The 26,106-nt window shown below is 46.6% G+C and overlaps 1 protein-coding gene across 1 annotated transcript in view; it reads right to left on the reverse strand.

Moving 5' to 3' along the window:
- ADAMTS15 (ADAM metallopeptidase with thrombospondin type 1 motif 15) overlaps positions 1-3,539 on the reverse strand; it is a 37,825-nt gene extending 34,286 nt beyond the window's left edge. Inside the window, exon 1 of the mRNA XM_033171619.1 lies at positions 2,523-3,539. Within this exon, the coding sequence (XP_033027510.1) occupies positions 2,523-3,518 (996 nt within the window). The 5' untranslated portion in view covers positions 3,519-3,539. The remainder of the gene's footprint in view (positions 1-2,522) is intronic.
- Between the last annotated feature and the right edge of the window lie 22,567 nt (positions 3,540-26,106).

A 26,106-nucleotide genomic window follows, 5' to 3' on the forward strand; every position in this document is an offset into this window, starting at 1 on the left:
ATTTAGGACAGATTTTTAAAAGTACTTCTTTATGGAGTTCAGACTTAAACTGTGGAACTCCCTCCCACAGCAGGCAGTGATGGCCACCAACTTGGATGGCTTGAAAAGAGGATTGGATAAATTAATGGAGGAGGAGGAGGAGGAGGAGGAGGAGGAGGAGGAGGAGGAGAGGGCTATCAGTGGCTATGAGAGCCAGTGTGGTGTAGTGGTTAAGAGCGGTAGTCTTGTAATCTGGGGAACCGGATTCACGTCTCCACTCCTCCACATGCAGCTGCTGGGTGACCTTGGGCTAGTCACACTTCTCTGAAGTCTCTCAGCCCCACTCACCTCACAGAGGGTTTGTTGTGGGGGAGGAAGGGAAAGGAGAATGTTAGCCGCTTTGAGACTCCTTCAGGTAGTGAAATGTGGGATATCAAATCCAAACTCTTCTTCTTCTTCTATGAGCCAGGATGGTTACGCTCTGCCTCCACAATTGGAGGCAGCAGTGATTCCGAGTACCAGCTGCTGAAAACCACAGGGCTCTTGTGCTCAATTCTTACTTTCAGGTGTTCCATAAGGGGCATCTGGTTGGCCTCTGTGAGAACAGGATACTGGACTAGATGGGCCATTGGCCTGACCCAGCAGCCTCTTCTTATATTCTTAATCACCTCTATTAATTGCCTTTTTCCTATTTTAAGTTCTTTGTGTTGTTGTTTTTTTTAATTACTCCCAAGGTGCAACTACAAACGCATCCTGCAATGGTTTTCTCAGCCACATCATGGCAGGCAAACCGAGATGCTGCATTGGGTAATTGGCAGCTCTGGCCCAGTTGGCAGAGGCAGGAAGGAGAGAAGGAGGGAGGGAGGGAGAGACAGGAAGAGCAGAGAGAAGCATCGTGGCTCCGCCCCGCCCAGCGAGATGCTCCACTGGCAAAGGGCAGCTTCTTGTCACAAATGACTCTTCCTGAAGAATGTCTCTCTCTTGACCCATTTACTGGCCTCGCAAAAAAAACTGTGCCAACGGGTGTTTTTTCTCTACCCACTTTTTTTTATTTCTTTCTGGGCTGCTGTTCAAAAGGAATTCCACGTATGCCAAGCTCACAACCCACGTGCTCCCCTCTGAGCTGCAACCAAGCAATTGGGGTGGTGGTGGTGGCGGCAGAGAGCAAGGCTGGTTCGCATGCATCCCACACAGAAGGTCCCAAACCCACGTCCCCCTGGCAGCTTCAGCAAAAAGATCAGAACATAAAAAAGTGAGCCCCGCTGGCTCAGGGAATATGCCAATCTAGTCCAGCATCTGGTTCAGCGGCCAGCGGGATTCTCATCTGGGGAAACCTGAACGCTGGAGGCAGAGTGCCGCCATCATAACTAGGAGCTTCCTTAAGACACTGGGACCTGCCTGGGACCCACAAAGGGCACTGCCAATCCAGGCAGGCAGCAGTGTAGTGGGCTAAACAAAGGAGAACGGCATCAGAGCAGCTTCCCAGGTTCCCTGCACTTCTCTGGAAAAATCAGCAAAGCCGAAAGTGACCGGCCAAGTAAGCGCTATCGCTTTTCATTTGGCCAGGCATCTTCTCGTGGCTCATTGGGGGCAGGTGCAACCTAATCCTGAATTAATTTGGGGAAAAGTCTCCACCCGTTGAGAACAAATGGGGCTTATTCCTAAGTAAATGTGCACTGGACATGGTAGCCTGAAGGTCACTGAGGCCACAGTGCCCTTCCTCAACATGATGCCCTAGAAACACTAGACGAAAACTCCTATCAGCCCCTGCCCTGCATGGCCAATGGTGAGGAGGTGATGAAAGCTGTAATCTGACAACATCTGAAGGGAACCAAACTGGACTAAGGGAAAGGGGACAGGGACTAATGCGGCTTCAGGAGGAGTCAAGAGTGGTGCAGTGGTCAGAGTGTCAAACCAGCACCTTGGGAGATCAGGGTTCAAATTCTCGCTCAGCACATGAAGCTCACTGGGAGACCTTAGGCAAGTCACTGCCTCTCAGCCTAACCTACCTCATGGCATTATGAAGATTACAGTGTCAGAGTAGGACCTGGGAGAGGTCAGGGTTCAACCACACATTTACATGTGCGTGTGTGCGTGCGCACACAGGTCATGAAGCTCAGTGCCCGACCTGGGGCCAGTCGCTTCACAGCAACCCTACCTCGCAGGGCTGTTGTGGGGATTAAATGATGGAGGGGAGAACCACACTCGTCACCTTGAGCTCCTTGGAGGAAAAGGCTGGATACAGATGCAATAAACCAGAACCCCGAACCATACACACAGAGAATGTTGGATTAGTAAAAACCATCATTGTTACAGCGCCTCCTGCTGGCCAAGGAGGGGAACTAGCCTCACCCGCGCTACCTCCAACCTCAAGGCTCTTCCCTCGAAGGACCCATTCGACGCCCCTGCAGAGACCACTAGGGTGGAGGCGAGATGCACCCACCCCGCTTGGCAGCACCTTGTGGTCCTCCAGCCCTGGGGGACGAGCCGGAGGAGCCATGAGGCAACCCGTCAACCCACCCCGTCAGATCGCCACCACCCACCTGCTTCGTGAAGAGGATGGCGGTGTCCCAGTACTCGGGGTGCTTGTCGCTGCCCTTGTTCAACTTCTTCTGCCACGCGCAGAAGTTGCGCAGGCTGAGGGCGGCGTTGCTCGTCACCTTGGGCCCCTTGTCGTCCTGCCCGATGACCAGGAACTTGACCACGGCCAGCTGGATTGGGTTCTGGATGCTGGGGTGCCGGTAGAGGCGCGCCGCCGTGGCCATGAGGGTCAGCAGGTAGTGCTGCAGGTCGCCGCCATGGAACTTGGCCATGGACTCGTCCGCCACCACCAGCGTCTCCACGTAGCGCGGGATAGAGACGAAGCGCTTGGCCCTGGGCGGCGGAGGCGGCGGCGCGTGGCCCGTCCCGTTGCGGGGGCCCCGTCGGGCCCCGGGGGCCCCCTTGTACTTCTCCAGGGCTTGCAGGATGGCCGGGTTCCAGTCCGAGCCTACGCCGCAGCGGGAAGTGGGGACGGCGGGACCCGGCACGCTCCGGCGCTGCAGCAGGTGCTCCCCGGGGCCGCTCCACAGCGCCCGGTTCCCGCCGCCGTTCTCGACGGGGCGGATGAGGTACTCGGCGCCGCGGTAGCCGAAAGCCCCCGTCAGCCCTCCGCAGAGGCTCAGAGCCGCGAAAGAGTCCGCGTCCGCATTGACGTCCCCGGAGTAGAAGCAACGGCGCAGGTCTCCCTCCTGCTCAGCCGCCCCCGCCGTCGGGGCGCTGCCCAGGTACTGCGTGGCGAAGGCGGGCGCCAGGAACTGGGCGTCGGGGCGCAGGTGCAGGTAGAAATCCTGGTGGAAAGCCGTGATCTGGAAGGTGGCTCCTTGCCCGACGGGGGCGCCCTCGGGGGGCCCATGGAAATACGGCCGCCCGCCCTCCGGGGACGGGTCCAGGCGGATGGGGGTGACCAGCTCCGTCTCCGCCGGGGCGCACAGCCCTCGCAGGACGGTCAGGCAGAGCAAGAGGGCACCCCGACGGAGGAGGAGCAGGAGGAGCGGCATGGCGCGGCGGGGAGGGCGCGGGCCGGGGCAACTGCAGGTCCTCCGCGTCAGGGATCAGCCCGCCGCCCGCTCACTCACTCACTCAGCGAGGCATCGCGGCCGGCGCGCTCCTGCTACCACCCCCCTCGACGGTGCCTGGCTTTGCAAACAGGCAGCGCGCTTGCTAGGAGAGCTTTATATACATCGCCGCCGTGTGCCAATTTCTGTCCCTTTTCTTTTCTTTTTTTTTTAATCAAGGCTTCGGAGCCAGAGTTGCTTTTCCTTCGCCTGCTGCTTTTTTCTCCGAGGGGAGGTGCTGAAGGCGCTTATTGGGCCTGCCCTCAGCCACTTGCAGCTCGCCCGGTGCCTCCTAGTAGCGCGCTGCGGCGCGCTCGCCTCGCGTTTTAAAGAGCCAGAGCGAGTTTAGCTGACTTTTGCAATTATGGGTCTCTCTCTCTCTCTCTCTCTCGGAGAGTGAGACCATCTGCAGCGTTTGCTGTTCTTTTTCCTGCCTCCTCTGCAGCCCCTTCGCCCCACTTCAGCGCAGCCCCTCTCTCATTGAAGTTCCTCAGTTCCACTGACTCTGCTTTTTTTCACAGGGCTGTTGCGTTGTGTTTGTGGCCAGATCTTCTGCGTTTTTCCTGAACCCCAGGAAAGCCTTGACAAGCCAAAAGAGCCAGCCAAAAGGATGTTTGTGTGTGCATGTATGTGTTTTTCTAAAGAAAGATGCACTCTGAGTGTGCCAAAAAGTGCCTTAGGCTGCTGCGTTCAGTCTCCCTTCTCTTCATTAGCCTTCGCCTTATCATTTCCGACTTGGAAAGCACTCTGTGTGCACTTCTGAGCACAGCCTGTTACCGGCCCCTTGCAATTAAACAAATAACCTTTTCCATTGTCCTCCTTCCTTCGTCCGCAGATACTCCTTCTTTATTTCATGCTCCTGTTCGCACACACCTTGCAGCCTGGAGACCAAAGACCTTGCAGGTGCAGCTCAAAACAGTGTGACCACCATGGACCTGTCAGAGGGCAGGGTTCAAATCCCCCCATGTGACCAAGAAGCTCACTGGGTGACCTTGGGCCAGTCACTGCCTCTCGGCCTAACCTACTTCACAGGGTTGTTGTGGGGATTAAATGGGGGGGATCACTTTATACCCCACCTTGAGCTCCTTAGAGAGGAAGGTGGGTTAACAACAGCCAGTGTGGAGTCACGAAGAAAAAGGCAAACTCTTGAGTCGCAAAGGCCTGGGTTTTGACTGTCGCCTCGCCTACAAAGTCCAGAGACGGACTTAGAAAAACCTCTCTTGCTCACACAGCCTCAACCCCTCATCAGAAAAATGGGCGTAATTTTTGTGCTGATCAGACTTTCATGGACTGTTGTGAAGATTGTGACAATATTCCTGTCTGTCAGGGTTTGGAGGGTGCTTCCTGATGGGTATTTGTGATGGAATTCCCTCGGCAAAGAGGTGTGTCCAGCACCTTCATGAGGCAGTTGTTTGCCTTTATCCTGGCCCTTGATTCTGTTTACCTGCCTACCTATTCATCTGTTTCCATGAGCAAGCCAATGCAGAGCTTGTCTAAGGACCAGGGAAGAAAGTTATAAACTCACAGTGCATTCCTGGTATGGCGGTGTAAGTCTGGCTAGGCCCTTGGCCAGAGCTGTCAACCTCCCTTTTTTTTGCATTGGGAAACAGCCATAGCTGTCAACTTTCCCTTTTTCTGCAATGGGAAACGGCGCTGGAATAAGGGAATTTCCTGCCAAAAAAGGGAAAGTTGACAGCTATGCCCTTGGCAGGGGCCTCCAGTCACCCGGCCTACAACATTGCCATAACCCACTCAACCACTTCCATCAGTGGGAAGGACACTGTCTGTTGCAGCTGCCACCCAATACCTATTCTGCATTTGTAAGAACTCAATCATTTAGTGTGGCAGCACCAGCTCTTTGGAATTCCTTGCCTATTGAAATCTAGCAGGTGTCTTCCATCTATACTTTTCAGCACCTGATAAAAACATTCCTGTTTAGACAAGCCTGCCCAGATGCTTAGAAAGTTGCGGTAATTTTAATCTGTTTTGGTGTTTCAATTTTTGTATGTTTCAAAGTACCGCTGAAATTTTTTCTTGTTTAATCTCATTGTAAATCGCTTTGGTTTAAAAAAACAACAACAAGCAGTGTATAAATTTTATGAAACAAATATATATGGTACACACTATGTGATAATGTGCATTCGGTGCTACAGGCAAGCGCCTTTTGGGGGTGCTGCGTGCATGATGTCATCCCTTATGTTGTTCCTGTCCCACACTGTTTTTTCAACCTAAATCGTGTTCCATTGAGAAGTTATAATCCGTTTTGTGCCAATGAGAATGCCTTTCTCAAGTTCTTGCTGCCTATGTGTTGACACAGAAAGCGCTTTCTCAGGTCCCCTCCGATTGGGGCAGACCCACCGACATTGCAGGACTGTGCTGCTCTCCCCCTTACCATGTTAAACTTGTGCATGAATGAAACAGCTTGTATTTCTCCTCCATTTCACCCAATGTTCTCTTCCTGGGGGAAATCCAATTGGAAAAACCTGCTGTCAGTGCCACATCTGCAATATCTCAAGGACCCATTTGCAGTAAGAAATCTTCTCCCCACTTGAAAGCACCCCCCAGAACACTGGGAAAGTGCTATATGAATGCTCAGTATTATTTTCACGTTGTCTGCATCGAATTGTAAGGGAAGCGTCCATGTGGATATGAAAAAGTCTCCATGGGATTCACAACCCTCCAGTAACCTCTTCTTATCACTAGCAACATCATATGAGCTTTGCATGCTGACATCAGCAGAGGAATGAGAGGATGCTGTCTGTTGCTGTTCCTTGCAAAACAGAGCAGAGAGAGCTCGCCAAAACATAAACAGAAAGAAATGCAAGACTGAAAATGGTTAACTCCCATCCATAGTTGAAACAGACACAAAGGTCAGACTTTTGAAAACTGCAAAGGAGGCGTTTATTAAGCAATCTGAAATAATTAAGAATGTCCCTTCAAAAAATACAAGACGTCTGCAGCTTGGGATTATAACATGTGATGCAATCCTATATATATAAACCATATTGAGTTCAGTGGCACAAACCCCCATGTTGTTTGTAGGACCGCAGCCTTTTCAGAAGATGTAAAGTATTTCCTAAACACTGACAACAGCCGATTATAAATCAGGCTTATTTAGTGTTTTTAAATTGTTTGTTTCTGCACTCAAGACAGTTAAAGACATGATAAAAAGAGGGGCGGGTTAAAAGGTATTGTTTTATTGGTGGTTGATGTCTTATTGCGTATATCGCTGTACGTTCCCTTGATAGTTTATCTGAGCTGGTGTGCAGGGTCAATTAAATAAAGTTTATGGGATATGCAGCAGAGAGCAGGGGGGAGGAAAAGGCAGGTTTTGACAGTCCGCTGGACAGGAACGCAAGACGGAAGAGGAGACTATAAGGTTCCATCATCAAAGGGATGTAAACATGACCTCTTTGGGCATTGCATCCTGCCCAGGGCTCCCCTGTGACTTGCTGTTCCATCCCTGTGCCCTGATCAAAGTAGGATTATTCCTTCATGAAGATGAATCATTCATTCATCTTAAATATTATTCTAGTCACATGGTTGAAAGGCTTTCTGCCAAGAGGGGTGATTTATTTTTATTGATTTATTTTCAAAAGTTCCATCCCACCTACTTGACCAAAGAGACTTGAAGCGGCTAATGAAAAGTAATAAAAACAGAATAAAACATACACAATCCCCTTATATGATTATTATTATTATTATTATTATCATCAAATATTTATTTACACCCCACCTTTTTCCTGGACAAGGACTCAAAGTGGCTTACGGATAAAATAAGAACAGCTAAAAACACAAGAAAATAACAAAAGGTCCTTTACCTTTACCTTTAATAGATTTTAATGTATTTATGTAGCTTTAATTCTATCAGTGTTTTATTGTTTTTTTTTAAAGCTACATAACTACATTAAAATCTATTAAAGGTAAAGGTAAAGGATCCCTGGACGGTTAAGTCCAGTCAAGTGTGACTATGGGGTTGCGGTGCTCATCTCGCTTTCAGGCCGAGGGAGCTGGCGTTTGTCCACAGACAGCTTTCTGGGTCATGTCTAAACTGCTATTGGCGCACGGAGAACCATGACGAGTGCCAGAGAGCACAGAAATGCCGTTTACTTTCCCACCACAGTGGTACCTATTTATCTGTTTGTGCTGGTATGCCATTGAACTGCTAGGTTAGCAGAAGCTGGGACAGAGCAATGGGAGCTCACCCCGTCATGCAGATTCGAACTGCCGACCTTAAAATCTATTAAAACCATACCAGTATTTACAATAAAAACAGCACGGCACCAACCATTTCATTAAAAGTAGTTAATTTTCCAAAATCCTGTTGGAACAAGAACATATTCACCTGCCGGCAGGAGGACAAGGAGGAGGCCCGTCTAGTTTCTCTAGGGAAGGAGTTCCATTATATTGCCCTCTGATGAATAACTTATCAATATGCAGTGCATTTTAGCAAATCTCAATAGCACAGAAAGAACATAAATAACAAAAGATTTTTTTATAAAAAGAAAAAAATGCCAGGCCTTCTCCGATCACCTGAAGCAGCATAACGATGGAGCCTGACAAACCCCGCTTGGCAAGGTAGGTGCCGCAACACAAATGGCCCTGCCACTGGTTGCTAATGTGGGAATGATTAGGAACGTGGATGAGGATATATTGTCATATATATCCTATCCCAGCTTGTGTTAGCAAGCTCCAAACTTAGCAGAGTTTCATTCCCTTTTAAAACACACACAGCATGTTGGAAATGTAAGTCTATGAAAGGTACCTTTTTTCATATGTGGTGGTCATGTCCAGGGGTAAATGCTTTCTGGGATAAGATTTATAATGAGCTTAAAAAGGTAACGAAAATTACCTTTAGTAAGAAACCAGAGGCATTCCTTCTGAGCATGACCAATGAAGAGATACCCAGTCAGGATAGAGTATTTTTTATGTATGCCACAACAGCGGCTAGAATTTTATTGGCAAGAACCTGGAAGGGTGAAGAGATCCCAACAGTGGAAGAATGGCAGATGAAGTTAATGGACTACATGGAACTCGCTGAACTGACCGCTAGAATCCGAGACCAGAGGGAGGAGAAGGTGTCGCAGGATTGGAAGAAATTCAAGGATTATTTACTTAAATGTGTAAAACTGAATATTTGAATATTTAAGCAGAATTAATCAGAAGAATCGGCTTTAGCAGGTTAAGGTTAGTTAAAATTGTTTAGAAGGAATTTTTGTGATAAATGATTTAATTGTAAAAGAGTATTTTAAGATAGTGAGCATAAGATATGATTTATATTGGATTAAGCAAATTTAAAGAGTATTAGTAAATGTTAATGGAAAAAGATATAAAGCTACCTAAAACGTTTATATGATACTGAAGGCAGTGGAGGGAACAGGGGAAGTCCCCCTAGTAGAGAAGTTAGAAATAAGAAAAGTACAAAGATAGATGTTGGTCAAGGTTTGTATTTGATTTTGTTTGTTTGTTGTTATTGTTATTGTTTATATATCGTTTATTGTTTATTATGTATTGTGTTTTTATTGTGTTTATGTTTATGTAGTGTTTTTCTCTTTGTTCTATTGGAAAATAATAAAAATCTTATAAAAATAAAATAAAACACACACAGCAGAAGCGCTTGCACAGGCTTGCTAAAGCCTAAAATAATATATATATTCCTGGTATAATTCCCCTATATCCCTCTTAAAAGACTGCACACGACACAATGTATCTTAAATGAATAAAAAGAATTTACTCACATTCTTCCTGAGTTACACAGCATTCTCAGAAGGCAGGCTTGCTTAGTAAAAAGTATTTACATGTGGTTGCTACTTCCATAGGGATAAGTAGCTCCCTTTGTTCTCTTGGCTGAGAGCCAGGAGAACATGCTTATTGCTCCTTGAAGAGACGAGGAGAAAATGGTGACTGGTCTTGGGATCTTGTTCCCAGGTGAGACCACACCTACTTCTGGTCACAGAGGAAGTTAACTCAGTCCAGGTAGCAGGAAGTTATGCCTGGAGGACTGAGTTACCTTCATGTCCACTCTAGCAATGTTGAGTTTGACTGCTCTCTGTTTACACCCCACAGCTAACAGTAGCCTTGCACCCTGAGGCCAAGAGATTTGAAGCAGGGGCTCAGATGGCAATCAGAACATGCAAAGAAAAACATATGGGGAAAGCAGAACTGATCCATAAGCTGTCTGGACAGGTGGTTCAATGTGCCTTCAGCACTTGAGGTGGCACAGTGTCCTCTGTTGCATCGGAAGGGCCTGAGTTGGGCTGTGTGGCAAACCCCGCTCTGTCCATAGCTGTCAAGTTTCGGATTTGAAAATAAGGGATCAGCAGTCTCACCTATCCCGGGGACAGTCACATGTCAGTGGTGGGCGGAGCCAGAAGCAAAAGTGGGCAGAGCAGCAATGTAAACTCCAAGCGGCCTCGGGCTCGGAGCAGAGCAAAGAAGAGAGCAGCCAGCAAAGATGAGGGCAGCCATGTGCTCTGCGCAATGGAGCCCCATCATCTTCTTGTCTGATCCCATCAAAACAGGACAGGAAGCAGCAGCTGCTCAAAGGCAGCCAGGCTCTGCCCGCCAGCTAAACCTATTGGCCAGCTGAGGGGCTCGGCGGCAATGGATAGGGGCAGATGCAGGGGGAGAAATACACCCCCCTGTAAGCATGGGAAACGGCTCCCTGCTTTGAGGGCTGAGGCTTTTCTCTCCAAGTAGGCGAGGTCTTCCCACCCAGTCCCTGGCCAGCAGGGGAGGAGCTGCTTCCATTAAAAACGGGAAATTTAAGGGAAATAAAAAATAAGGGAGAGCAGTGGGAAACTGCTTAAAATAAGGGAGAATCCCGGGAAAAACGGGATACTTGACAGCACTGGCTCTGTCCCCCAATAGAAACTACAGCCAGGGAGCTGTCCCTCAGCATCTACCACCTTGCCTCACTCTGCCTAATGGTGGCAAAAGCACTGGGGAAAAGATGCCCCAGGTCCCAAGCCATTAAGGGTTTTCAAGGTTAACCGCAGCACCGTGAATTGAGCCCAGAAATTAGCTGGCAGCCAGTGCAAATCACATGGAAATAGTTTGATAAAATCAAGTTGGCCAGTTTCTGCCAGCAATCTGTGCCCCTTGACACCTGCCCCACTCTAACACACACACAGACACACCCTGTGATGCCCGCCTTCCCCACCCCTGTGCAATACGTTTGCACATATGTCACGTAGTCAAAATCAATTGCTTGTTTTTATTGCCCTGAAATGGTTTAATGGTAAATGAAGCCGTCCTTGCAGACAAGCTGGTTTCTGCTTTGATTTAAAGATTTGGCAGGGAGACAGCTGCAGCTGAAGAATTTTATGCATTTCTGAAATCTAAACCAACGGGGCTGTCTACCAGGAGGTTGAGAGAGAGCTTTCCCTCCACCCCACAAGCCTGTCTTGCTAGCGCATAAAATTAGAGATCTGTTGCTAGTGCTCACATCAGCCATCATCAAGGCCTCCTTTTGGGCCAAACCTGTGACCCACAAAAGCTTTCTGAGCAACTCAGAGCGAGTGAATGGGTGAATTTAGCTAATGAGCTCAGTTACTTGAATGAACAGTACTTTGCTTGCGGGTGAAAAGAGGGGATTTTATTCAGCTGCACTTACAGGGCTCAAGGACTTCAGAGACTCAACAGAACTTCCCCACCCCGAAGCACCTCACTCACTTGGAGAAAGGGAGAGAAAGTCAGATGTTCCTTGTTTGAAAAGATTCTCCCTTATTCTGGGACGTGACAGTTTATTGCTGGAAAAGGAAAAGGGGGGGGGGGAGAGAGAGAATGAGTATAGCTGAATGGGCTGATTCAGTAATTGCATATTTGACGTGTGGTTTTTTTAATTGGAGCTGTCTCCTCCGAAAGAGTGCTGGGCCCTAATTGTGTGTACCTCTTGAGATGCATGTCAGATGATCCTTCGGAGACTAAAATGACGTTCCCATCATTGGTGGAAGGGAGGGAGGACGCAGGCAAGTGGGGCTCCCCCGGGACCTTTCTCAGAGCAAGAGTGGTGATGTCATCTGCCAGAGCACCGGGGTCGTTGAGGGATCCCTAGCAAGTGAATGAGGGGATAACATGGCTTTCAAGTTTTATCATTTTGGGGTGGGAGGTTGGCACAGGGGAAAGCAGAGGATGAGGAGATGAAGCAGGCAGAGGCTGGGCCCTTCTTTCTTTTGATGTCGAAAGGGATACTCAGTTTTGAATGAAGAGTTTCAGTGGGAGCACTTCTTTGCAAAGTTGTGAATATTTCTAAATAAAGGCCAAAGGCTCGGGGCGTTTAATGTATGAGGTCAGAAGGAAGCTCAACCGAGTTCAATGGAATTTGCACCCAGAAAATTGTGCACAGGATTGCAGTTATGCTGATCCCAGACCCTCCAAGTGTCCCTATTTTTCAGGGACATCCCTGATTTAGAGAAGCCATCCTGGTTTTTGATTTGATCCCGTTTTCCCTTAGGATGTCCCTATTTTCATAGGAGAAATGTTGGAGGGTCTGGAGTTATCCGACCCCCCAAGGCAATCCTGTATAGGGAAGTTTTTTTTAAATGTTTAATGTTTTATTATGTTGTTATATATGTCGGAAGCTGCCCAGAGTGGTTGGGGCAACCGAGTAAGATATGTGGGGTATAAATAGTAAAGTTATCATTATGGAACGGGACGTCTTGATTTTCATTGGAGAAATGCTGGAGGGTATGTGATCCTATTAATGGGTATTATGCACTGATGTGCATGTGTGTGTTTTGCAGGGAAAGTCAACATGACACATTCCAGATTTTTAGACTATAATTCCCATCCTCCCTGACCATTGGCCACACTGGTTGGGACTAATAGGAGTTGTAGTCCTAAAATCTTCTTACCCATCCCTGATGCCATTGGATCAACTTACCTACAGCAAGCTGGACCTTTCCCACTCTGGCCTAGTGGGTCATTTTCAGATGATGAGCTGCAGGTTCCCCACCTCTACCCTAAGCCCCCGCTCCTTTTAAAAACATTTCTGCCTGGGTACTTCAAGCAGTGCAAGGAATTTGGGTCTTGCCACCATTTAAATGTCCCCAAATAGCTGCAAGTAACCCTGCACCAAGTGCATTGTGGGTAACTGCTTGGAGCACCACTGCTGCCACAGTTGCCTATTACTGGGAAGCCCACCGGGGCCCAGTGACAGAAGAGCGGGGAGGTATCTGCTAAAATACACTTTCATACTGTCCAACATGTGCTCTCATGGTGCCCCAAAATGCACATTTTTGGGTGCTGCAAATGATTGCGGCCGTGAAAAGTGGTTGTTGTTGTTTTTTCAAGACAAGATCTTTGCTCCAAATCACGTTATTTCAAGGCGCCCAAAACGGCCTGAATCTTCCAACCTTACGCTCCACTGGATGTTCACTAGTTAGTGGGTTGCCATATGTCTGGATTTTCCATAAAAAATAGCTCAAAGGCGGCAACCCTAAGTTATAGTGTTATGAGAGAGGGAGGGAAAACTTCCAAAAGAGCCTCCGGAAGAAATCCTGCCCCCCCCCCCACCTTGTGTGCAGTCAACTTACCCCAACTGTAGCATTTGCACAGATCTCTTTTCGCCACCCCTTAGATTTTTGTATTTGTGTTTCAAGTACGGAACAGTAAAGAGGAAGGATAGGGGAGCAGTCGAGGAAAAGGTCATTAATTGCTAAGTCAACAGGAAACGCCTCCCCTTAATGGGCACTTGGGAGACTTTTTGGCAGAGGTTGAATGAGGACTTTGCCGAAGGAGGGGCACAGAAACACAATGGGCAGGTCAATTCCATCCGGCAGGGCACCGACTTTCGAAAGGCACCTGATAACGGGCAGACCCATGAAAGCAAAGCGCTTTTTAATTGTATCATTAATACACACTTCAGCTGAAGAGCACATAAAGAACATTTCCTCCTCCACCCCAAAAAAGGGAAATCATGGGAACTGTAGTTTGTGAGGGGTAAACTAAAGTTCCCATGATTCTTTATGGGGGTGAGAAATGTGCTTTCAAGTTACGGTGTGTGCACAGCCACAGTACATCAAGAAGACTAATGGTTTATGATGCAGAAGGTGAGGTCTTATGGTCAGAAGATTTCATGTGGACTGTCTTACACGTTGGTGGTTGTGGTACATTATGACGATGTGTGAACATGTTCCTCATCTGTGCCAATTCATTGAAAAATATCAAGAGCTAGTTATGTTAGTTATGAAGGGTAAAGCAATAATTTATGGAATAAATATAAAAACAAAGAAAGTGTATTGACGAAACCAAAAGGAAGGATTGATGGAAGTCCAGGCCTAGAAAGGCCAAAACAGCGAATGATCAATATGTATGAATTGTAAATATATTGTATATGTGTGAAAATGAATAAAAAGAATTTAAAACCGAAAAATATCAAGAGCCAGGTGGAAGGAGAGAGGACTGAAACTACAGTTCCTGCTTTGGTTACATTTTTTTTTTTTTTAGCCAACATTTATGATGAGGGGTGTGGACTTCAGCTTCTGATGGAGAGGAACATCTGGAGAAGGATTCAAGGGCCTATGGCAAAATGCCGCTTTTGCCACCTAAATCTGATTTCGGCTTGTGGGGTGGAGCAAACTATGATAGATTGAAATTACACTCCAGCATTACTTCTCCATTTTCTTCATTCTGAATCATCAAACCACCTCCAGTTCACAAGGGACTGTAACAGCCATTTAAATCAGTTGACTCATCATCAGTCAAAACCATAAAAGTTACTTGTAAACCAATTTTTGACCAATCATCTTAGTTGAGTGCCTTGTGACGTAGTATGTACCCTTTAACATCACATCTCCACACAATGTTTTTCATAACGAAGCAAACTTCCATAATTTTGGGGCATCGTCCCTTTGCCAGGGACCATCAGATCAAGAGTTCAGGCACAAGGCCATTGGATAAACTAAAATTAAATGTATTGACATAAATACATCAAGATCTGCGACTCAGAGTCTGTGTGGGCTTAACTAAACTGAAGAGTAGGGAAGAGGGGGGAATTCGATTCAGTTCCCATTTAAAAGTGAACTGAAGCAAATTTGCATTTTCCAAACACAGCTATCCTTTGAAATTCACATTTCTCCAGAAAATTACAATGGAGTCTTCTGGCTAAGTAAATCCAAATTACCTGCCCTAATCATGGAAATCAGAGCACTTATTCTGGATGCACATTCACCCTCTTCTTTCTCTGCATCCATTTCCCTCTACTACAAAAGCACATTTTTGTCTCTTCTGGAAGCCTTGTGCGAAATGTCAGAAATTTAAAGCCAGAAGAAAGATGAGGAAAACCCAGAGATCTCACCCTATATTCTGCTTCGAAAACAACAACCACTCTGGTTTAATATAGCCCTTTCAAGAGTTCCAAGCCAAAGATAGACTGGAAAGGGCTTGAGGAGCTGAGGAAATGTTGTCTTTGTCTCTCCACTTGCCTTCACTTGAAAGGCTGGCAGCAGCAAGAAGCTGGATCCCGGCCCAAGAGTGTGCAAAGGACATTCTTCCTGTTGCCTGGGCCAACAGCTCTCAGGCTGACCAAGAAGGATGGCCTCTTGCGATGGACCAAGATCAAGCCCAAGCTAAATGTAATAATGGCCATTTCATTCAACCCAAAGTGGTAAACTTTGTCTTGCTAGCCAGCCAGCAAGGTAAAAAAAGTAGAAAGGTAAAGGACCCCTGGATGGTTAAGTCCAGTCAAAGGTGACTATGGGGTTGCGCCGCTCATCTCACTTTCAGGCCGAGGGAGTCAGCGTTTGTCCACAGACAACTTTCCGGATCATGTGGCCAGCAGGACTGAAGCATTTCAGGTGCAATGGGACACTGTGACGGAAACCAGAGCGCACAGGAACACCGTTTACCTTCCCGTCACAATGGTACCTATTTATCTACTTGCACTGGAGTGCTTTTGAACTGCTAGGTTGACAGGAGCTGGGACAGAGCAACGGGAGCTCACCCCGTCACAGGGATTCAAACAGCCAACCTTCCAATCGGCAAGCCCAAGAGGCTCAGTGGTTTAGAGCACAGCGCCACCCACTGTGCCAGCAGACACACCCAAGTCAGGCTCCCTAGTGAGCATTTTTTGTATGAAGCTGAATCCTGAAAGGGCAGAGGTATTATCTGTTGCGCTGAGTTTTCGAGTCTGGGACATAGAGAGATGGTTTGCCATAGAGGGTTGCATTCCCCTGGAAAAAGGAGTTCTGTATATCCTGGATTAAACCTTGTCCTTGGAGGCTTAGGTGGCCTTGATGGTTACGAGAGGTTTTTCCCCAGCTCTAGGTGCTGCTCCACCAGTTTTGGACCTTTGGACAGAGATGATTTTGTCACAAGGGCTGCCCTTGAGGACAACTTGGAAACTTCAACTGGTCCATTGGTCCAATATGCAGAGGCCAGTTTACCAGCTGGAGTTCCCTTTAGAACTCATATCACCAGTTTTTTTTAATGTCATGTTGACTGCCATTTTGTTTCTGGATCCAGTTCAAGGTGCTCACACTAGTGTTTAAATCCCCTAATGCCCTAGGTCCCAAATAAATAAGAGATGGCATCCTTCCTTACAGACCCTCTTGGGTGTTGTGATCAGTGGTGGGTGGGTGGGTGGGTGGGCTCTTGTTGGTTCCACTATCTTCAGAGATTCACAGGGGTGATCCTTAACCTTTCGAATTCCCTCTCCACAGAGGTGCATCCACCACCTTCATTGGACATCTATTGTTGTATGCTGAAGACACACCTCTTTGTCATGACTTTTGGCTACACACACACACAGAGAGAGAGCCACTCTAAATACATTTGTAATTTGTATAAAACTGTGTTTAATGCTGCATTTTTTGTTGCTGTAACCCACCCTGGGAACTTCTGGTGAAGGACAGGTGATAAATATTATTCTTATTCTTATTCTTTGATAGCCAGCCCCTCCCCCCATAGCTGCAACCCAGACAGAACTAGGTTCCCTACTCCTCTCTTGCTACCCACCCTTGCTCCTTCCTGGTAACAGACCCTGGGTTTGCCACCTAGTATGCTTTCAGTCCGGGGTCACTGACTGGTACTCTAGTACGGCCCAAGGTTTTTCAAACACCTGTTTGCCATGATGATTTTGCATTTTTAAAAGCTACACTTAACACATCCTCAGTACATCTAAAACCACATGGTTACTGCTGCCTCTCCCCACGATACGGCTGCCTGTGGCATTCCCCAGCTTCGCCTTTGCAATCTAGCCAGCCACTCTGCCAGGGCCAACTAACAGGGAGAGCATGTCATGGTTACTAAGCAACCATACGAGATGCTCCTCAGTCACCTATGCGGCTGGAAAGCACATCCTGGTGTTGCCTAGCAACCGCAACACATAGTCCTCCATTTTCTGGAGTCATCAAAATGGTCGCCAAATAAGGCAGTGGCGACGGTGTCAGCCCTGTCAATGCCAACAGAGCCCCAAAAGGGCTTATATGAGAAGAGCAACAGGACGCCCGTCATATTGGCTTTTTTTATCGCTTTCCAAATCTGTACCCTAGAACATCTAGGGGGACACCCTATTAGACTGAATTGTAGTGGGTCATCTCTAGCAATTGCAAAGGGATTGTTTGCATTTGGGGAATTTAAACAACTCCAGGTGTTGGATTTAGAGCCTTGAAGGTTCTTCCCCTGTAGCCAAATAACACTGGTGTTGGGTTTTTAACATACCTTGAAAACCACAGGCTTGTGCTGCATTCGGGACTTACAGTTTAGCATGTTTTGCCAACAAATAAATCAATAAGCAACACTTGGGATGAAGAATCCAAGGAGGGTGCAGGTTTTTTCTTACATCAGCGTCTAGCCGGTCTGTCGATTTTTTATTTCATTGGCCCCAAACTGAGACAGTGGCATTTCATCAATAGTACTGTGCAGTTTCCTTCAACAGCCTTTGAGAACACATTTGAACAATGAAACGGCGAATGTCAAAAGTAATTCATATTGGCTCTTACACCATGGACATTAATTGCATGCAAAGGTTCCTGGTGGGTAACTGAGATGTTCTTACAGAATGAGCTATCCAACTGATGTTGGTGTAACCCATCCCGTCAAGCCCCACCCACCAATGTGGACGAGAAGCATCGTGTTGCAAGATGCATAAAGCGGAACGAGGTCATGTGCGGATGATGGCACACAAGCACACACCAATTGATCCAGGTGTGCGCTTAAATGCTCTGGTGTGGACACGACCTTTGTATGAAATCACCAAGTGCATCAAAGCCGTGTGAACCACAGAAATCCATCCATTCAGGGTTATTACTAGTGTCAGCTTCTGATTCATCCCCTGAACATGTTAAAAAGTGCTGAGTGTGAGCCACCGCACTGGGAGCAACCCACCAACCACAAATAGTTGACTCATCCACCAGCGACTCAAGAGGCTGCTTTATTTTGCTGCCTGCTTGGGATTGCAGAAGCAGGATTTCTGAAGCAGTACCTGGCAGGGCACAACAGAATAACAAAATTGCAGAAGGTACCCCCAAGAGTCATCTAGCCCAGCCCCCCCCTGCAGTGCAGCAATCACAGCTAAAGAATCCCCTGACAGATGACCCCCTAACCTCCATTCAAAAACCTTCAATGAAGGAGAGTCCACTGCCTTCCAAGGGAGTCCATTCCACTGTCATATAGCCCTTAGCAGCAGTAAGTTCTTCCAAATGTTTAGTCAGAATCTCTTCTTGTATATTCATTCATTCATTCATTTATAATTTGTTTACAACATAGTCCACAACAACTCATACATACAAACAAACCCACCACCATTGACAATTATCAAAATTAAACTCCTATCCCCTTACATGAAGAAAACGTAACATAAAAATCAAATACTTCCTTTATCCTGTAAATGGCCTCCTTATTTACTTCTTGTATACAGTCATACCTCATGTTACGGCCGCTGCGGGTTATGTTTTTTCGGGTTGCGCTCAGCGCCGAACCCAGAAGTACTGGAATGGGTTATTTTCAGGTTTCGGTGCTCGCGCATGCGCAAAAGCGCTAAATCGCGCTTGGCGCATAAGTACCAAATTGCGTCACACGCGTGCGCAGACGCAGCGCTGCGGGATATGAACGCCGCGGGTTGCGGATGTGCCTCTGTCACGGATTACGTCCATAACCTGAGCATCCACTGTACTGGTTCTTTTATATGCGATTATTACAATTTTTCCTAGTTATGACTTTAAAAAACCGCAAAGTCTCCTGCAGAAATTAATCAAAACAAGTCCAAGTACTGGTATATATTTTGGGGCACTGTTTGGTAAAGTATCCTCTGCATTTTCCCCATTCTTTTTGAAATTCTTGTCTGGGTTTTCCCTAATTGTCTGTTAATCTTGTATTTTAAATCCATTGGTTCAGATCCCACCCTGTGGATCAACAGAAAACAAGCTTGTTCCCTCTTTTGTGTTACAGCCCTTCAGATATTTGAAGATGTCTATCATGTCATCTCTGTGTCTTCTCTTCTGGTAGTCTGCACTCAGTTCAACAGATCACAAGATGTTCAGACCTGATGCCGAAAAAAACCACAGAAGTTAAAGTGAACTTTGAGAGTAGAGCTGTTATTCTAGGTTAACTGACTGCATCCAAATATGTGCTGTACTGATGAGAGCACACAGCTTCCAGACAATCGAATGCAGGGCCACTTCTTCCCATTTAACAGTGCATGCATCTAAAAGTGCAATTGATTAATGAAACAAAAACGTGTTGAAAGGACAATGCATTAATGCCACAAATATGTGTTTGCAGACACATCGTAGCACATGACAAAGTGAGTGGTAGCCTCCTGCTTTGTGCAAACTCAGCAGCACACCTGGGTTAGTGGCCTAGAGTTTAGCCTGGGGAGGGGAAGCATGCAGCATTCGGTGGGAGGGGAGCAGATCTCCTACCCCTGGGATGGAAGAAAGTGCTTAGAGCTGGGTGTGAACCTCTGAGAGGTGAGCTGGGCCAAAAGACAGATTGGAAATGTTTGGCAAGGCTGTTCTGTTTTTGCAGCAAAACAGTCTCCCACACATTGGGCCTGGGACTGAGGTTTAATAGACAACCCCGGAGCGTCCAGCCAATATTGATATAGCATTATATTGCACACACTTGTTCGGCACAGGGTTCATTCCAGATTAATAAGCCTCGTGCTGAGTGTCCCTGTTGGAAGTGCGTAGGCAGAGCCCTAGCATGGGTTGGAGGAAAGCTTCCCTCTCCAGTATTGCAAAGCAACAGACCACAAGAGGTTGCTCAGAGTTTACACATCTGGAATAAACCTGGCTCTCAGCGTGTTTGCAACCCAAATACCAAGGATGTGCACTTACAGGCCAGGCCAATGGTTTTACAGTTCATTCCTTGTTCTGAACAGCCTGTAAACACAGCAACCACACAACCCTCCAACTTTTGGAGCGGGCTGAGGATCATTAGGGCTATCCCGGCTGCTCACGCCCATAGAACATCTCGGATGCCTGAAAATGAGAGCAGGCCTTTGCACAGACAGAAGGCTCCAGTGGTCTCTGGACGACTCTGCTCTGAACATAAGGTTGGTCCAATGTCACCTGGTGCCTGTTGGACTGGTGGGGTGGAAGGCTGGAGGCCCAACAGGTGGCGCCAGAGCCAATGACAGGCAAATTCTAATTTTGTCCCCATCCTCCTCCTTGCTGTTCCCTACAATGAAAACCATGAAGCTAAGGAGGAGGAAGAAGCTAGCAGGCAGGGCCACCTCCTGGGCTGGTTCTAAAAAAGACGGCAGACAGGTGGCAGCAGACTGGGATGTGGGGGCACCACCCCACCATACCGCCCAACATTTGGAGACCCAAAACTGGGACAAACATCTTGCAAGATGAGCTGCCATGCGAGTCATGTGACCCAGGCGTTGCTCTCACCACCACCCCCAAAAAAGCACTTTCCCAGGGCGAGAGCGCAGAGCAAGAGTCTGTGAGATCACAACACCCAAAATGGCCACGAAAAAATTGGATGCGCCCCACATGCCCTAATGGACCAGCCTTAACTTACCCGGTAGTTTGTCAGAGTTGATCCAAGGAATGTGCTGCAGTACTACAACCAGAACACACATCTCCTATATTTTAAGATAAGGATTGGCAGCTGACAGCCCCGGGGCTTAATCTGTTCCATGCCCCAGCATAGACACCTCTGATCTCAAGGAGAATCCCTTATTTTGGACATCAGCTGCCTGCTAAGAGTAACAAGAATGTGGAGAAAGGTGGTCCAGTAACCATTGTATAACTGGTCCTTTAAACCAGATTTTGACAAGATCCTTCATCAAAGGCTGCTGAGTAACTTAGCAGACAGGGATAAGAGGATGAGTCCTCTTGAAGATCCCTGTCTAGTTAAACAACAAGAAACAGAGAATAGGAGTAAACAAGTCTTGAAATAGAAGGAAGTAAGGAGTGGGGTCTCCCAAGGATCTGTGTTGATTATTGGTGCTTTTAAACTTGTTCGTTTGGAATAAAGTGTGAGCCATGAGACAGCCAGATTTGTGGATGACACCCAATTATTCAAGATGGTGAAAGCCTAAACAGACTGTGAACTTTCCAGATTGGATGAATAGGCAAAAAAAAAAAAATACAAGTGGTAAGAGATGCACATTGGGACAATAATAATAACAATCCTGATTTCGCAACACTGGTGGGGTCTGAACTGGCAGCAGTCCTTGCTAGGGAATATGCAAGGCAACTGGTGACATTTTGACTCAGCAGGACTGCAATTTTTAACCTTGTTGTTTTGATCGCAATAGGGCTTGCGCAGCATTTATTTAGGGAAGTGTGCTGTTTACACATGTGCAGAATGTCTTTGTCTCCTGACTGAACAAAACATATTTTTCTTTGCACATCTATGGACAGGCGAAGAACTTCCATGTAAGAGAATCCAATAAAGCTTTTCACGAAAAGATTGACTCCATACCTCTTATTTTGAAATGAAGCCATACCATGTGACATAAGTTTTTGAATACATGTTGATTCCACCTACACATCCATTGCATTAAAACTAAGCCTACAAAAACGCACAATGTCAGGGACACTTGCTCCTAGTTGGGTGCAGTTTTCTTCCCCTCCCCCCCAACACAATCAATTTAATACTTCCTTATCCAAAACGTTCTTTTCTCTAAACTGACAAAAAAGTATTCCAACCAACAGACCCCAAAAAAGTAGAAGTTTATAAAACAGTGCACAGTGTGGAGAAAGACGGAGATAACTTTTTCCTCTTGCTTTCGTAATGCAAAGGTTCTGGGCTCATCTGATACACTCACGCAGTGGCAGGAGATAGCAGGCAGGGGAAAAAGCACTTCTGTGCACATTCCATAATTCAGTTATAGCAGGAGTGGGGAATTGCATCCAGCCAGATCCATAACTGGTCCACCTTCTGTAGGTCATTTTTGACAGGTGGGCACCTGCAGGTAGGTCTGGGAGGGACCCCTGTTGAAGAGCCACTGGTGGTCAGTATATGCTGTGCTAGATGGACCTATGGTCTGGCTTGGGATAAGGCAGCTTCCTATGTTGACCATGGAACAGACTGCCTAAGAAGGAGGTGCATTGCAGAGGGGTTGGACTTTGGGTCCCTTCTAACTGTACAATTATCCGAGGTGGGCTCTCCTTTGCTGGAGGAATTTTTCGCCAATGTTGGGTGGTCATTCTGCAGGGATGCTGTCATTCCAAGGTTCCTGGGACGATCTCTGAGGACGCTTCCCAACTCTGATAATCTGTGTTCTTTACACTTGCACACATTAGCCTAGGCAGGGCAAAGGGAGAAGCATCCACTTTGCTGCGTTAATAGTGCAAACCTTTGACAGTTTTCTTCCCTTTTGCATTTCGACGTTTGGCTTTGTTGCGGAAGCTGAACCAGTGATGAATGAGGGGGCAGAAGCCGAGGGCCATAACTGGAGGACTCTGCCAAAGCACGTGGCTGTGCCCACCAGGAAGGAGGAGGTTAAACAGCCCTTTTTGCTTGTCTCTCCTGAGTGTGAGTCACTGGGCTAAGCTGATGTTGCTGTGGTCCTCTTCATTTCAAAGACCCTCTTAAAAATTAGTTGCAGTTGTAAGTAGAGGGATCCAACCAGGATTTCCTTTTTTTAAAGGAACATCAAACCACATTCTACTAAACTATAATAAAACAAGAGTGCCCCCTGGTGTTTACTTAAATGCAAGTTTATCGGTTAATTTATTTTTCTCATTATTATTATTATGACCCACCTTTCCTCCAAGGAGCTCAAGGTGGCTTACCCAGTTCTCTCCCTGCAACAAGGCTGCAAGATGGGTTAGGCTGAGAAAGTCTGACCGAGCCCATGAGCTTCAGGGCCGGGTGGGGATTTGAGCCCTGGTCTCTCCCAAGTCTTAGTCCAACACTGTAACCACTGCACTACACTGGCTCTCTTAAGTATGCAATTAAGGCTGAACTTCTATTAAGGAGTCAGCACCATCAAACACAGCGGGACGTACTTCAACAGAGACTTGCATAGGTTGCTTTACAAGTTGCTTTAAGGTCATGTTGTTGTTGTTCAGTCGTTCAGTCATGTCCGACTCTTCGTGACCCCATGGACCAGAGCATGCCAGGCACGCCTATCCTTCACTGCCTCCCGCAGTTTGGCCAAACTCATGTTAGTAGCTTCAAGAATACTGTCCAACCATCTCATCCTTTGTCGTCCCCTTCTCCTTGTGCCCTCCATCTTTCCCAACATCAGGGTCTTTTCCAGGGAGTCTTCTCTTCTCATGAGGTGGCCAAAGTACTGGAGCCTCAACTTCAGGATCTGTCCTTCCAGTGAGCACTCAGGGCTGATTTCCTTAAGAATGGATAGGTTTGATCTTCTTGCAGTCCATGGGACTCTCAAGAGTCTCCACCAGCACCATAATTCAAAAGCATCAATTCTTTGGCGATCAGCCTTCTTGATGGTCCAGCTCTCACTTCCGTACATTACTACTGGGAAAACCATAGCTTTAACTATACGGACCTTTGTCGGCAAGGTGATGTCTTTGCTTTTTTTTTCTTTATGGTCCAGCTTCTTTAAGGTCATACACCTCTGTATCTGCAGCAAAGCAACAGAGAGCAAGGAGTAACATCCCCAATTGTTATAACTGGGGACAGTGCTGCGTTGCATATCTGCGATTTAGCACACCATTAGAAATTAAAATTCTGGGTGTTTGCATGCAATTCTCCTGCCCCCTGCCCCATTCCTAGCAAAATGTCCATCTTTGTGGCAGGTTGGGTTCCTGGAGAGAGCAGGACTCCTACTCCCTGTTAGTTAGAGTAAGGTCACACTACCTGTTGCAGTGGGGTGGGGTGGGGGCATGTTCTGCTCTTCCATTATTTATTTCATTTGTTTATTTAACAAAACTTAGATGCTGCTTGATTGTAGTAAAACCTCCAAGCGGTTTACAATAAATACTACAATTTTCAATAAAGCAGTTAAAAACGATAAAGATAGACAATAAGATGATTCAGATTAACACTTAAAAAAAGAATCAGATCAACATCTGTGTGTTTGGATACACTCACCAAAGCAAAAAATGTTTTAAGCGGGCACTGAAAAGGCAACGGGGAAGGCGCCTGCCTCATGTCAATACGCAGGGAGTTCCAAAGTGTAGGTGCTGCCACACTAAAAGGCTGATTTCTTACAACTATGAAGCAAACCTTACGTGGCCCCCATAACACCTTCAGTTGTGCAGATCTGCTGTGGGCACATGTGCTGTACCTACAAACAGCAACAAAAATTTCACTACAAAACAGAGACGTCGAGACAACACTGACATCTGGTGGTAGCTTTATGGAAGGGAAACATCACATGGGCTCTGTTATTGACGGGTGAAGTTGTTTAAACGTAAAAAAAAAACTGTAACAGTCACTGGACAGGGAACGGATTAAGTTAAGGTCTTAAAATCTGGGTGTCTTAGAAACTGTCTTCCCAGAACATCTGGCAGGCTTCTGTGACAGGGGAGAGCTGTTCTGTTCCTACTGACATATGCATTCCAGGCTGAGAGTGCCACCAACACAGGAACAGCCAACTTCCTGCGATTGGGGATTTCAGACATCTGTGTGCATGTTCAATGTATCTCGGCCGTTTTGCGAGTGCAGGTCCTGGATGACTTTGCGCACCTGGAAGGAAAACAGCTCACGTCGTAATAAGCTAAATGAGACTCTAAGCCAGCTAGTTTGGACTCATTTGAGAAAGAGGTGAATGTAAGGTGAGACCCACACTGGAGCAGGCCAAAGACACATCTAGCCCACTGTTTTTCCAGTGGCTGCTCAGATGCCTCCAGGAAGTGCACAAAGAGGACCTCGGTGCAATAGCATTATCCCATCAGTAACCTCCAGCAACGTATACAGAGGCATATTGCTTCTGGTATGGATGTTAATATAGCCATCATGTATCCTCCCTGAATTTGGCTAATCCCCATTTATTGCTGTCCAAGATGGCAGCTGTCATTAAACTTTGTGCCAGCAAAATCCATAGTTTAGTTGTGCGGTACATGAAGAAGTATTTCTTTTTGTCTGTCCTGAATCTCCCACCGTTCAGTGTCCTTGGTTCCTTGGTGAATAAATAGTTGTCCCATAGTTCCTTGGTCTATGGGGAGAAAGCCAATCTGGCCTGAAGGTTTCTCGTTCTCAATTCCACTCATGGGGATACGGCACATCTTCTCATCTACTGCTACAGACTGGGGTTGTTTTTATTTCCCAGTGCTACAAAACTTCCTTTTTTAATAATAATAATAATAATAATAATAATAATAATAATAATAATAATAATAATAATAAGCTATTTGAAATTGATTTTTAATGGTCTTATATTTTATGTACTGCATTAACAGAAATAACTAGTGACAATTACTAACAGTAATTTGGAGTACATGGAAGACCTTTACAAAAAATAAAAAAAATAAAAGCATGAGTTCCAACACCAAAAGGGTACATATTGGGCAAAATGCAGATATTGTCATTCTCAAGTGTATTACTTTTCTATTTTGTTTTTGTAAAAAGGTTTGTAGAATGTACTTTGAACACAGGGCTCAGTAGAAAGCAACCAGATTGTTATCACAAAGGCCCTGCAAGTTGATGTCTTAATGAGAGCTTCTTGTGCAACTACTAATGGTATCCCTGTTTTCATATTGAAATGCAATGGCCTAGTGTCTGGTTCCCAAGTTACATTAGGGTATGATTTTTGTGTGAGGGAGGCAGCTGGTGTGCTGGCAGATAGCAGCTGTCAGAAGCATCAACTTCTAGCATGGGTTGTTTGTTTGCTCAGAGACTCCTATCATTCAATATGTCAACGCTGACATTTGCGAGAACCTGGCCCACTTGCTTCTTGCTTCCATGGGTGCGGGTGCAGGAAAACGGCACCGATGTGTGCAAAATCCCATTGCAGAATAAATTGGGAACTAGCCTCAATGTTCAGTGTAGCATAGATCAACCCAAGGATGGTTGTGTTGCATTCTACAAAAATGCAAAGCAGTGCATCAATGTGCACGGGGCACTTTGTGTGAATCACTCCCTGTGATTTCAGGAGCATAACAGGGATAGGATATTTGAAAGAGCAGGAAGGACAGAGGGGAGCCATGCAGCCTGG

The sequence above is a fragment of the Lacerta agilis genome, chromosome 15, assembly GCF_009819535.1.
Source record: "Lacerta agilis isolate rLacAgi1 chromosome 15, rLacAgi1.pri, whole genome shotgun sequence".
NCBI lineage: Eukaryota > Metazoa > Chordata > Lepidosauria > Squamata > Lacertidae > Lacerta > Lacerta agilis.